Source organism: Rana temporaria, chromosome 1, assembly GCF_905171775.1.
Source record: "Rana temporaria chromosome 1, aRanTem1.1, whole genome shotgun sequence".
NCBI classification, from domain to species: Eukaryota; Metazoa; Chordata; class Amphibia; order Anura; family Ranidae; genus Rana; species Rana temporaria.
The window spans coordinates 116,930,614-116,945,229 of record NC_053489.1 but is presented as its reverse complement, the minus strand read 5'-3'; the positions used below and the strand labels follow the sequence as shown (position 1 = coordinate 116,945,229).

The 14,616-nt window shown below is 37.6% G+C and overlaps 1 protein-coding gene across 16 annotated transcripts in view; it reads left to right on the top strand.

Annotated features, from left to right (window-relative positions):
• MEF2C (myocyte enhancer factor 2C) overlaps positions 1 to 13,346 on the top strand; it is a 375,780-nt gene extending 362,434 nt beyond the window's left edge. For 12 of the 16 annotated variants that reach the window (XM_040341964.1, XM_040341991.1, XM_040342018.1 and 9 more), the window contains one exon: positions 8,310 to 13,346. In XM_040341964.1, coding sequence (XP_040197898.1) covers positions 8,310 to 8,631 — 322 coding nt within the window. In that variant the 3' untranslated portion in view covers positions 8,632 to 13,346. The remainder of the gene's footprint in view (positions 1 to 8,309) is intronic. The other 4 variants (XM_040341978.1, XM_040342013.1, XM_040342009.1 and 1 more) reach the window with 1 other exon arrangement.
• Positions 13,347 to 14,616: the final 1,270 nt, after the last annotated feature.

Sequence of the window (14,616 nt, the reverse complement as noted above, 5' to 3'; positions counted from 1 at the left end):
GAGGTAACAAAAGCTTTAACCACTTCCCAACCTCCTCATGTACATTTACGTCGGCAGAATGGCACGGACAGGCACAATCACGTACCTGTACGTCCTCTGCTAGACGTGGGTGGGGGGTCCGATCGGGACCCCCCCCGGTACATGCAGAGGTCGGGTCCGCTCGGGGAGCGATCCGGGACGACGGCGCGGCTATTTGTTTATAGCCGCTCCGTCGCGATCGCTCCCCGGAGCTGAAGAACGGGGAGAGCCGTGTGTAAACACGGCTTCCCCGTGCTTCACTGTGTCGGCGCATCGATCGCGTCATCCCTTTTATAGGGGAGACACGATCAATGACGTCATTCCTACAGCCACACACCCCTACACTAGTAAACACATACACAGTGAACACTAACTCCTACAGCGCCCCCTATGTTTAACTCCCAAACTGCAACTGTCATTTTCACAATAAACAATGCAATTTAAATGCATTTTTTGCTGTGAAAATGACAATTGTCCCAAAAATGTGTCAAAATTGTCCGAAGTGTCCGCCATAATGTCGCAGTCACGAAAAAAATCGCTGATCGCCGCCATTAGTAGTAAAAAAAAAAAATAATAAATAAAAATGCAAAAAAACTATCCCCTATTTTGTAAACGCTATAAATTTTGCGCAAACCAACCGATAAACGATTATTGCGATTTTTTTTACCAAAAATAGGTAGAAGAATACGTATCGGCCTAAACTGAGGAAATAAAAAATGTTATATATGTTTTGGGGGATATTTATTACAGCAAAAAGTAAAAAATATTGCATTTTTTTCAAAATTGTCGCTCTATTTTTGTTTATAGCGCAAAAAATAAAAACCGCAGAGGTGATCAAATACCACCAAAAGAAAGCTCTATTTGTGGGGAAAAAAAGACGCCAATTTTGTTTGGGAGCCACGTCGCACGACCGCGCAATTGTCTGTTAAAGCAACGCAGTCCCGAACTGTAAAAACCCCTTGGGTCTTTAGGCAGCATTTTGGTCCGGGGCTTAAGTGGTTAAAGTACACCTGTGCCAAGATTATGGACATTGAACGTAATTACATATTCCTAACAAACAATAAAAAAAGTTTCCCTTACCTCAGTAGTTGATTATACTGTGAAGTAATTCATTCTCAAAGATCCCCAAAGATCACATTAGAAGACTGCCAAAAGTCTGCAGCAATAGAAAGTAATAGGGAAAGAGCTAAGATTTCTGTGCCTCTGTTTCTCAAGAATGCCCATAGCTCCCAACTATCCCTGATTTAGAACAAAGTCCATTTGTCCCTCTGTCCTCCTCATTTATCCCTCATTTTGGCCTGATCTATAACATTTTATATAAGATGCACTATTCAGCTATGGAATATGCTTCACAGTGCTAAACCTTTCATCCAGTTTCTAAATTGCTGGATTTGTAAATGTCAAAAACTAGTATAAAGCAATAGTAGCGGTTAAAAAAAGCACTTTTGGGTTCATCTAATCATGTCTTTTGTATAATTCTCCTTTAACCACTTAAGGACCCAAAGGATTTCCCCCCTTAATGACCAGGCCATTTTTTGTGACATGGCACTGTGTCGCTTTAACTGACAATTGCGCAGTCATATCCAAATGTATGTATTTTTTTCCAATAAATAGAGCTTTCTATTGCTGGTATTTGATCACATCTACATTTATTTATTTTTTGCACTATAAACAAAAAAAGACAGACCATTTTGAAAAAAATATATATATTTTTTACTTTTTGATATAAAAAATATAACCCAAAAAAATGTAAAAAAAACAAGTTTCTTCACCAGTTTAGGGCGATATGTATTGTTCTACATATTCTTGGTAAAAAAAACGCAATACGCGTATAGTGATTGGTTTGCGCAAAAGTTATAGCATCTACAAATTAGGGGACAGATTTATGGCATATGTGTCTATCCTCCCCTGACAGAACGGGGTTCTGTCGGTTTACATTGACAGAACCCCATTCTGTCTCTCCCAGAAACGATTGCGGGTGTCCGGCAGACATCTCGGCCACCGGGCACGTGCACTGGCTGCGGCGTTGCACCGCGGGCACGCGCGTACCCCCTAGTGGTCTTAAAGCGGCCAACGTACAATGACGCTGATTCGTTTAGGAGAGCCAACCTGCCACAGTATAATTGCAGTGGCTGGTCTTTAATTGGTTAAGGGGGTGTGACGGGGGTGTGTCTTATGCCTATATACTTTTTCTAATAGGTGTCCTTCCTTCCCATTTCAAATAGTTAGGAGGTATGACAATGCCTATACTTACAGAAATTAATAAAGGCTTGTTTTAAAAAGATTTTTCTACTTGTTCAGAATATGTAAATACTTTAGTGTGCACAATTTTGCCACAGGTTCATTTTTAGCACAAATGAGACCAAAAAATTAAACTTTTACATACCTATCTATGAAGGTTGTCCTTATCTTTTTTCCCCTGATAAAGTAGTATAAGATTTCTGCTTTGCGGCCCTTACACATGTGTAGAAGAACCAGCCAATTATTTCAACCTTCATATTTTTCCTATGACAAACAGCCTGATAACAGGAACACGCAGGCCTCGTACACACGACCGAGTTTCTCTGCAAAAACTGGGAGATATTTTTTTGCTGAGGAAACCGGTCGTGTGTACATTTTCGTTGAGGAAACTGTCGAGAAACTTGATGAGCCAAAAAGAGAGCAAGTTCTCTATTTCCTCAACGGGAGTCTCAAATTGGCTCGTCGAGTTCCTGGTCGGGCTGGTTTCCGACGAGAAACATGAGTGTGTGTATGCTAAGAAACCCGCGCTTGCTCAGAATAAAGTATGAGACGGGAGTAAAAGTAGCGTTTTTAATGGAGATAACACATTTTTCAAGCTGTAACAGACTAAAAAGTGCAAATCGTCTCTTAACAAACTTTTACTTAACACGCAAACACATGAAATTAGCAAAACCAGCCCCAAGAGTTTAGCCAGTGGAATCGAAGTTCCCCTGCCGTTGTATGTGTTGTATGTCACCGCGTTTGAGAAAAGAGGAGATTTTGTCTTGACAGTGTGTACGCAAAGCAAGCTTGTTGAGTTCCTCAACAAGCCTAACAAGGAACTCGACAATGAAAACGATGTGTCTCGCCCGTCGAGTTCCTCGGTCGTGTGTACGAGGCTTCACACTTTAACAGACTTAAAAATAGTTTGCACTCAGCTATATAAAAATGTTAAAGTGTTCTGTATAATTCAAATTTCAATATCTGCTATAGGACAGAGTTATTATATGTAGGTATAAAGTGTTTTGTTTTTTTTGTAAGGCTACTTAGGCTTTAGTGGCCAGATAATTTTAGTCTTAAGTCAAAGCTCCTACTACTGGTAGGAAGGAAAAACACATGTAATCTACATACCCCTTTAACGAGAGTGAGCATGTCAAATCAGCTTAGCGTAGAGCAACATTTATTCTGGAGGAAGAGCACACAAACAGAGCTCTAAAGTGGTTCACAATTGCATGGTAGACAAAGACAATAAGTATTTAATGACATATGGTTTTCAATGCACTGTGCTCTTTGTAATCCTTCTGGCCAGCATTTTGATATCTTCCGGTAATTATCTTACCATGGTTACTTAGGGTCTTGATAATTTAAAGTCATTGTCACAAAATGCCAGTATCCAGAACATATATTTTTCAAAGTGCTTGTTTGTTGCAGCTAATTACAGACAGGTCCAATGTAAAGGCATTTTGTTTTAGCTGTAATTCTGATGTATAACTATATAGGGAAAATAAACCATTGCACTTGATGTTATTGTTGTAGTCTTTTCAATTCTAACTTAAGGAACCACTAAACATAAAAGCAAAAAAATCATCAGTACATGTAGAAATTTAAATTGTGACAAGTTTTTATTAGCCGCTTTCTATTAGATAAAATAAATACACTGATAATGCAGGTAAAGAATATGTGCACCTTAAACCTCGTACACACGATCGGAATTTCCGATGGAAAAAGTCCGACTGACTTTTTCCATTGGAAATTCCGACCGTGTGTATGCCCCATCAGAGAAATTCCATCGGAAATTCCGATGAATTCCATCGGAGATTACATAGAGAACATGTTCTCTTTTCCTCTGATGGAATTCCGTCGAAATTCCGATGTGAATTTGGTCGGACAAAAGTCAGATCGTGTGTAGAGGGCATAAGCTGGCCTTTGCCAAATCCTATCATTAGCTATCACTCTTTAGAATAATAGCAGTAAATATTCCTGTGGGTGACTAATTTCTAAGAAGAAACAACAATTAAATGGGCCAATGAAACCTGGCCAGACAATTTATATTCCCAAAATCAGTAAGACTTGGTTTATTGAGTGCAGAGGTTACTCACCCTTATGAGCATCTTAAATAAACGAAAACTATAAATCCCACACACCCCACACACCCTTTATGTGAACAATGCACAAACTGGGCAAGAGTGGAACATTTTAGGTAACTTTTAGTTGTTGTTTTCTCCTTACCATACTTGCATAGGCTGATGACATAAACTAATAAGGTGTAAACAACCTACACAGTGTATCTCTCTCCTAAAGTAATGGTCATTTCCATCTTAGTCAGTTGTCTCCAGAACAAGTGTCCATATTTGAAGATTTCCTATTGATTCTTGTTTTGAGGACAACTCTAAAATGTTGTATTTCTCACTCTTTTTTTGTGGTGGCAATGGCCACCAGCACAATTAGAGTGGTACATTTTCCAAATGAACTTCAGCTACTTAGCTTACATTCAACATTATTTTACATAAACATGATTAACATGTATTTTAAATGTGCATCTAAGACTTTAATAAGGGTGAAGATTGTTATTGTGTACAATATAGTTTAATGTGCACATTGCAGAATCTGCCAGCAGGGGGCACTTTTAGACAAATTATTGCAGTAAGCAAGATTATGTTGTATTAGCCTGAGCTGCTGTTCAATCAGTGAAATCAGGCAGCATAGCTAATATTAACCGCTACAACTTTAGGAGTATTCATTATGAATGCTTAAGGTTATTATGTATTTGTGTATGTAATAAAAGAATAACTAAAAGAACCACTAGGCTCTCTCGTTGAATTTAAACTGACAGAAAACAATACCCCTAACATACAGAAAGACTATATACACAATATATATATATATATATATATATATATATATATATATATATATATATATATATATATATATATATATATATATATATATATATATATCATATACGCACAAAAAGGAGAAGGAGTTGCAGCATCCCAACCTATGAAGGATTTCATCCTCATGAGCCACTATACTTAATCTCGAAAGGGAATTCTTAGATTCTTATTGATCGTTTACCATTATTCGCTATCTTCCTGTGCAATCCTGGGTCTTCAAACACTGGTTTGATATTTATTCTGTATGAAGTCTTTCCTCAAATAAAATACATTTTAACTGCACATATGTAAATGGTAATTGTAGCTCTTTCATGCAAATTTTATTTTAGGTTGTCTAAGAAATCAAACAAATAGCTCTGTGCTTACCAGTTACATTCCATATGCTTCCTATCCCCAAATGTAATTAAAGGTAAAAACTTGACATGACATTTTAAGCAGCTGACCAAACGTGGCTTAGAACTAGAGAAACGGCTGGCATGCCTGCTGTGTGCTTGTCACTTCTTAAACTTTTTTTTATAATCAAGGACAGTTACTAATCAGTGATAAATCTGCTAATAAAACAATTTTATTACCTGCCAGTTCTATTCAATAAAGTGGAATGATGATATGAAGTGTTTAGAAACCCATAGCATTCATTCAGATTTTAATTTTTCGAAGTGATATCAGTGGCAATTGTTTCACTAATTGGTTGTTAAGGGTTGTTGTATGTAGCCTTATTGGATACAGCAGTATGCATAGGATTTAAATAATTTAAAAGTAATTAAAGTGGAAATCCAGAAAAAAAAATATTTAGAATAGTGTTGTGATGGGTTGGAACTTCTGTCTGTCTCTATTGGGAAGTTTTCCCGTTACTTCTTTTTTTTTTTTTTAAAGAGGAATTTATTGAAAGGCAGTACAATACAGCGAAAATTCCCCATTTCACTCTGGGGTACATTACATTGTCCAAAGTATCAAAAGCAAATAGTTGACTCAACAGCATTCAGCAAAATAAAGGACAAAGATAGAATATGAAAGCCATATTGTGAAACAATGAGAATAAAAAAACAGAGAAAAAACTGACCGTTTCTTATGATGAAAATGAGAACGGTTACTAGTAACTTCCTCGATTCTAAACCGAGATATCATATCGCATGGAGGGGTTCTCCTAGGGAGCACAAAAATAATAATCGTCGGGCCAGACACCCCAACTGGGGACACAAATGTCTGGAATCAACAAAATAAACCTTATTATCAAACTCCCCCTCTTTAAAGGGTTCACTCACTAGGCCCCAGAATACCAGAACTCTCTGGAGCCCAGGAAGCAATCCACACCAGAAATAAATAGCTGAATGATATTCATACGTACCCATAAAAATGAGGAAGAACGTACCAATACTGTCCAAGATTCCCCACAAGGGTAAAATACTAATGGAGCGAATCACAGACAGTACTGAGCAAGTTAAAATCTAGCTATGGCTTCCAATTGGTAAAATTACCAGAGTGAGATACAAAGAAACGTGTAGAAAAGAGAAAGAGAGGAAGAAGAAGTAGATAAAGGGCGATAGAAAAAGAGCCAGCTCTCCCGTTACTTCTTGAACTTATGACCACTGTCACTGGAACAGACAAGGAAAGGAGACCTCCCCCATAGAGATATACCTAAAAGATTCTATCTGGTGACTACTTCTACAGACCTCAGTTAAAGCTGTATTCATGGGCATAACTAGAAATCACAGGGCAAATATTTTATGGGCCCCCTAACAGGAGAAAAACGCCAATTTTACAACACCCCAATTGCCATGGCAGGTGACAAAGAACTGAAAAGGATGCATTGGTCATATTGCAGTAATTACAAATTTTTGAGGCGAGAACATGGTCAGAATGAGAAAGTGGGTAGCCCTATAAGGTCAAGCATGTGTCTTTGAATGCAGGTCAGCATTTGTCACAGACTGTGCATGTCTCACTCTGATGGATATCTGAATGGTGAAGAATAGTGGAGTATCTCTACTCAAAGCCACCAGCCTAACATATCTTATAAGTGATGCCCAAGGGGGTAGCACCAGTCCTCCTGTACAGGGACTAGGCCAGCAGGGGGGCCCAGGCAGCAGGGAAGTCAGATATGGGCAGTAGAGGGGGTGATTGGTAGAGCAGCAGAGGGGGTGATCCCCTGGATGTCTCTCCCTGCAGCAGCTAGAAGCTGGCTTCTCCTTCTCTCCCTCCCATCGGCTTTCAGCTGCTGCAGGGAGAGATGCACATGGGATCAGTTCCTGTAATTGCCTGCCCACCCCTCACTGATCCCCCTCCCTGTCCAGGATTTGATCCCCCCTGCTGCAGGCTAATAATAATTTTAGTGTTTTTTTAATGAAATAAAATGTTTTGTATTTGGGGGGGGGGGGGGGGGGCTGTCAGATAGGCTGTATGGAGCCCATGATTTCTAACAGCAGCCCTGGAGATGCCCCCAACTAAGTCCTCCCCTAGTTATTACTATCATCAGCTTTATATAGCACTGTTTTAGTATCACTGTTCCAAAGACATATCATCTTTCACAGCAAACAGCAGTATGAAAACAGCAGTAAGATATAGCAATCTGTCAGTTCATCTTACATTCTTCTTAACTCCTTGGAAAACCAAGATCTGATTGGTTACTGAGAGTTACTGCAGCTGATTGTGTTCAATTTTCCCTGCCCCCCTCCCCTTATAAATCTTCTACTGTTAGCAGGTGTCAAAGTTACCTGTAAAAAGCTAGATTTACATTTACCTTACACCCCATCTTCCCCATTGCTGAGAAGGGCGTCATCGCCTTTCTGGGAAGATTCCTGGGAATGCAGAGTGAAATCTTGCAAAAAGTCACTCCAGTCTATTGCAAGACTGATCTTCTCACAAGATTTTGGCTGCACAATATTTCTCTGTATCTACCGGTACTTGGCAGTAAACAAGAATAGATAAGTACGAACCCTAACCTTTTTTTAGGGTACGTGTTACATCTACTAATAGTAGGTGATTAGTGAAGGGAGGCGGGACCTGGAGAGCAGTGTAAGCAAGGAACAGTTTAAATAAGCTCCATTGGTGTAAATCTATGAAAAATAAATAACAAATGTTTGGTCTTGCTGCTTAAAGTGTCTGTTTTGTGAGTGTTAGTGAGTTTAGAGGCGTTTTAAGCCTCCTCATTCTGTAACTGCGTTTCCTTTCCTCCTACAGAGCTTGCACTAGCACTCACTTATCTCAGAATACAAATCTCTCCCTGCCTTCTGCTCAAAGCCTCCACATCAAGTCAGAACCTGTTTCTCCTCCTAGAGACCGTACCACAACACCTTCGGGATATCCTCAACACACGCGCCACGAGGCTGGGAGGTCCCCTGTTGACAGCCTAAGCAGCTGTAGCAGTTCATACGATGGAAGTGACCGAGAAGACCACCGAAACGACTTTCACTCCCCCATTGGACTCACCAGACCTTCGCCAGACGGAAGAGAAAGCCCCTCAGTCAAGCGCATGCGGCTTTCTGAAGGATGGGCAACATGATACTATCATTATATATTAGATTTTTTTTTTTTTTTTTGCAGTGTGTGTGCTATACCTTAATGGGAATGGGGCAGGGTGGGTGGGTCGATATACTTTATATGTGCCGTGTGTGGGGAAATAAAAAAAAAATAAAGTCAGGTACTCTGTTTTGTAAAAGTACTTTTAAATGCCTCAGTGATTCAGTCTAGGGGTAAAGTGAAAAGTGAACTGCTGAAAGAACAAGCTTAGCACTTAAGCTATCAACAGAAAACTTGTACAAAATAGGTTTTGAAGCTAACTTCTTTTTTTCACTGTTGTGCTCCCTTTGCAAAATGTATGTTACAATAGATAGTGTTATGTTGCAGGTTCAACGTTATTTACATGTAAATAGACAAAAAAAAAAAAGAAAACTTTTGCCAGAACTGGCAAATTTTTTCTAGAAGAGAAAGCAGCTGTCATGCAACATATGGTCAAATGTACAGAAGTTTTGGTCAAACCCAGCAGTGGGTGGCTATGGAGAAATGTTGATCGGCTGGGCCACCTAACCAATGTAAACTTTGAAAACACACAGAAATACATTAAAATAAAAATGGCACTTATCTGAACAAAAGTAGGGTCATACTTCTCAGTGTTTTTGGCAGTTTACATATTTTAGTTGTTCTTTTCTGGGTATACATCACTTAATATATAAAAGATATAAATTATGTACATTACATTTTTGCTTATTTTCATATAAAAGGTTAAATGAAGTTTGCAAACATTTGTGGCTTTTTGTAGGTCATTTAAGCCAAAATGTGTTTTTTCCTTGATAGCTTGGCTAATATTTTAAAGTCCTTGAATAATAAAATAAGTACAAGTTTTTTTTGTATAAAATAAAATATAAAAAAATATTGCCCCGGTCCATGAAGAACGCCATGCTTTTGCTAATTGAAATAACTGTTTTCTCTTTGTAAAAGTCATTTTTTTTTTAAATGTGTATTTTTAATTATATGAGCTATTATTCAGACTCTTTAAGAACAATCTGTGAAAATTAACAAGCTTGTGTACAGCATTCTAATATAAAATAAACTTTGAGCTAGCAGGGTTTTATCGTTCATAGTGGGGAGGGAACAATTCATTCTTGTGCTACTGCAAACTGTATGTGGGTAGCTGTTTTGTTAAACTGCATTCATTATGAGATCAAGGTTAGTGATATCCCAAGGATAACCATCAAGGTTAAGTTGTTTTTTTACTTAACCCTACACTTGTATTTACTTGGGTGAGCTGACATCCATTGTACATAAATACATGAAGGGCATTTATTTTGTATGACATTGGTTGGAATGTATCAGTTAAAGGAACCAAGAGTAGGCTGACCATATATATAGAGAGAAAAGTATGAACAATTGAAATAAATTTAATAGTCGGATAATCTATGCCTCAAGAGTGATTATTAGAACCAATAATCTAGGGGCATTGCCATTCACAGAAAAGCAAACGCAGCAGGTTGTAATTCTTTAAATATCTAACACTAGTTACCACCATTTTTGGGTTACAACAGCATGGGATCTCATTAGTGAGATTCCCTAGCGCTGTGCCCCCTCTAGTATTGCTTTTCTTATTAGAATCAGGAGCACAGTGTATTTTTTGTGTGGCTGGTGAGCCTTCCAATAACTTCCACCCAGCTTGGGGAGATCATAAAAATTGTCCTAAATCACTGGAATAAAATTATCTTCCTCTGATTCCCTAATGGAGGGTAGGGGGTCACAGCAGCTCAGTTCCGCTTTTACAGCCTTTTGCATATGCAAAAGCCTGCACCCCTTTCCCCCCCAAATTTGCATCATACTCTGTTGTGATGCAATGATAAAGCTTTTTAGGGATCACTACAATGCTTTTACAATATACTATATAGTGACTAGAGGATGAAATTGTTAAGCAAAAAAATAAAAAAATATTCAATGGATAGTTGGATGATTTGCCAGCAAATTACTCAAAATCCTGTGTATGGCCAGCTTTCCAAACATTTTACTAACAATAACTATGAAACTATGTTCCATGTGATAAACCTTTTTAACATTTTGATGTGTCCATGATATGCAAATATAACCGAGTTTACGAGTATTGTTAGCAGTAACTTGCCTTTTTGAAGGGTTCTTTCTAGGGAACTGTAAAAACAAAACAAAAAAACTACAAGATATATAGCCATATTTGAAGTTTACCTAGCAACTCAGCAACACATACAGCAAACCGTAGTTGAAGAAGTTTGTCATTTTAATGACAGTGCAAAATATCGTTAGTCATGTAACCAGCAGAAAATGTAAGTGCAATTGTAGCAGAGCTTAGTTTAGTACATAAGATTTCACAGGGGCGTCCAGACAAATGAATGATAAAATGGATGACAGTCTGCCCTCAGTTTTTGTAAGTTGAGAACAAAACTCAAAGAATGAGAAGAAATATCAAGGCAACCTGTGATGCTCTAGCTGTCATTGAACTGCAAGTCTTAGCACGTCCTGCTAGCCAGTGGCGGGCTGGGATATGTATTTCCGCTGGAGAGCTTAAGTTTGCCTACCTCTAAGGTGATCCGGTTTAGTTATCGAAAGCACAATTTTGTGATGAAGTCACTTTCTGTAAAGTGAAATTTTTTTAACGTACTGAATTGTACCTTGCCAGCTGTTGTGCTGGCAATGCTATTTTATTGTTTTGCTTTTATTGCAATCCCTTTGTATTTAAGGCATTTTTTTGGGGCAGAGCCTCAGGTGGTATTAACAGTTACCATTTAGACTTGTGCTATATATAACAATGAAGATAAACAAGGCAACTTTCTTTTATTGAATTGAAAATAAGCACAGTGGCAATTGAAATTTGATTTTAAGCCCAACATTTACATTTTCACACTTTCAAAGGAAACACCCAAGAGTATACAAGACTTAGAAACTATTGCATAGATCTACAATCTAAATTTACCTGTAAACTGTATAGGAGGTATAAAACACAATCTTCCTCTTAGAAAGAAAAATCACTTTCAGATAACTGTATGTGTTTTGTTTGCCTTTTATTTCCCTCCTATAACATAAATTTAACAATACTGATGTGTGTTGTTCTTCCCATGTGTTTCTTTCAGGAACTTAAATTATATGTATTATTTCCGCTTTTTTTTTTTATTATTATTAATAAGCCACTTGTACATGAATAAAGGCTGTTGCCTAAACGCAGAGTACTTCATTTGTTCAGAGCGTGCCATGTGCTGTGATGTCATCAACTTCACAGTATTATTTTATTTATATTTACCCAAGATGGTTTTGATAGAAGACTCCATAGAATATTTGTATCTGTGACAGTATTGGGCACTGGCTGTGCAGCTGCGGCATTATCATTGGGGGTAATTTACTAGAATTTTGGGGGCCAAATAAGTAGAAAATAGATATATGTATGGTTCAACACTGGATTTTTAGGGATTATTTCTCTTTTAGCATTTATTGTAAAAGCCTAACACTATTGGCTTTAAAGGTTCCATATTAATTTTACCATTGACTTTCATAAAAGTCAATGCAAGGACACTGGTAGTAATAATGTGCATACACTCGCATCTACTATTTCAGTAGGAAGGACCCTATAACTGGTCATTAAGCATGCTGTACTGCGGAACAATCAATCACATACTAAGTTTTGTTCTCTAAACTATTGAATCTGAAATCTGATTGGATGTCAGCAACAAAAGGCAATTGGTACATTTTTATGCTTAATGAGACACTGTTACCTTGTCCATGCAAGGCAAAGTGATTGTGTGTGTGCAAAGAGCATCCCTCAACCCCCATATACTCACCTATACTACTATTATACTACTTCGGCACTCAAATCAGAAGTGTCGCTGACCCAGGGGATCAGTGACATCACACCCTCAGTCATATGGGCCTAGCAATGGTTTCTAGGTCTGGGAAATGTTACAGGGGCCAGGTCACATGCTATCCCATACCCAGAAGTTTCAGGTATGAGGGAACCAATTTATATTGTCTCTTTAACTACAACTCAGTTGGTTGGTTGGGTTTCCAAATCAATGACTGACAGAATATAGTTCATGAGGTCTTTTTAAGCCCCTGGTCAGCAACATTTTGTTACTTTAGGATCACTGAAGGCAAATGTGTCCATGTATAGTTGTTAGCCATCTATACAGTTAAAACTGTAAAATGTTAAACCTATTTACACCACATTTGTCCTTATTTTGCTCCAAAAAAAAAACAAAACAACTAGTAAATCACCCCTATTTTAACCAAAGATATTAAGCAATCCAAGACTTCTGGAAGAATGTGATACTGGAATTTAACACTTAATAAAACACCCATTGTCTTTTAAACATTAGAGTTATCCATTCCTGCTTTGACTTTTTACGCATTTGTGCTAGTCAAAATAATATTGTTCTTGTATGGAGTGCTTCAGTTGGTTTTATGTATAATTTAAATTTTATTTTATAGTTTATTTCTATTAGTATTTTAAATGGAAAGTTTGTAAAAGAGGGAGAACAAACGTTTCTTTCTAACCAATAATAACAGAAGCTCACAGCGGCATAAGCTGGACTTTGTCGCCCCTAGATGGCAGGATGTTATATAAATTAAATACATCTGTATATCTTAAGGGACCTTATTCAGCTGTCTGTAGTGAACATATATGGATAAAAAATTGAAGGCGTTTCTCCTGCTGGTATCAAGGTAAAATTTGTATTTTGCAGATAAATAAGTAAAGTGGATGTCTTTCATAGTGAACTTTTGTCTCTAGTACATTTTTTATGGATATCATTATGAATGTATTTGCATTAAAATATCTACGGACATCTTTATGCATATCATATCTATACACTGCACACATCATAGATTTATGATAAACTTTAAATGCAATCTGTCACAAAAAAAGAGCATTTGGACATGCAACAGTTCATTAATTAGATAAAGTGATACGTTTCTGTTTCAAGATGTTACAGTGTTATATAAATTCACCCTAGCTGCTGCCATATTAAATATTTATATGCAACATCAAGCATTTCTGATTCTGCAAGGCTCTGCTATAGGGTTGGAGATTTAAACAAAAGGTACCAGTATTACTGGATTTTTCTTTGGTTAAAAACAAATTCGACACAAATGAAAAAAAAAAGTGCATTGTTTCAATCTGCATTTCTGTACACCATTGCTATTAATTCATATATAACAGATTTGCTTTAAATGCTTATTTGATACAATATAAAGAGCAGTGATGTGCATTTTCCTTAACAGCGAATCAGACTTCAACATCACACATTGCTCATTGTCTTCTTCAATTAGGACCACAATGCAGCTTGGTAGTAGATGCACAATCAGCCTCAATAAAAATATATTTTGACCAATATCACAATTGCAATTTATAATTAATAGTTACATAGTTAATCTGGTTGCAATAAGACAAAAGTCTATTCAATTCAACCACAATAGACAAGAAAACACACTTAAATAGAAAACCTCCATATATACTATCCTATACCCACAGTTGATCCAGAGGAAGGCAAAAAAAACAATAAAGCATGATCCAATTTGCTCCAGGAAATTCCTTCCTGATCCCCCAACAGGCAATTGGACTTTCCCTGGATCAACTTTACTTATAAAATAGTAGCATCCAATTGTATTTTGTGCATTTAGGAAAAAATTCAGTTGATGTGGAAGACAAAACAGAGAGGTGAAGCTCTCACGTGCTCACATGTGTCTCTCTCTTGCCGGCTGGATGAGTTAGATGTCTAGTTGTTCTTTGAACTTTCTGCAGCATATTTGCCACCCATGGAGTGTCTCTCTACTTGTCCAGCTGGTGAGGGGAGCAACACATATAAAGCATATTTGTGCTCTGTCTGCACATTGTTAATTGACCCTGTTATTGCCAAGTTCTCACCAGCAACACAATCTTAAGTGTAACATGGGCTTTAGTTGCCAAACATGGTTTTAATTATGGCAGATTCTTGCTGAATCAACCAAAATTCAAGCCTTGGGTGCCCCAGGACCAATTAACTTGGTA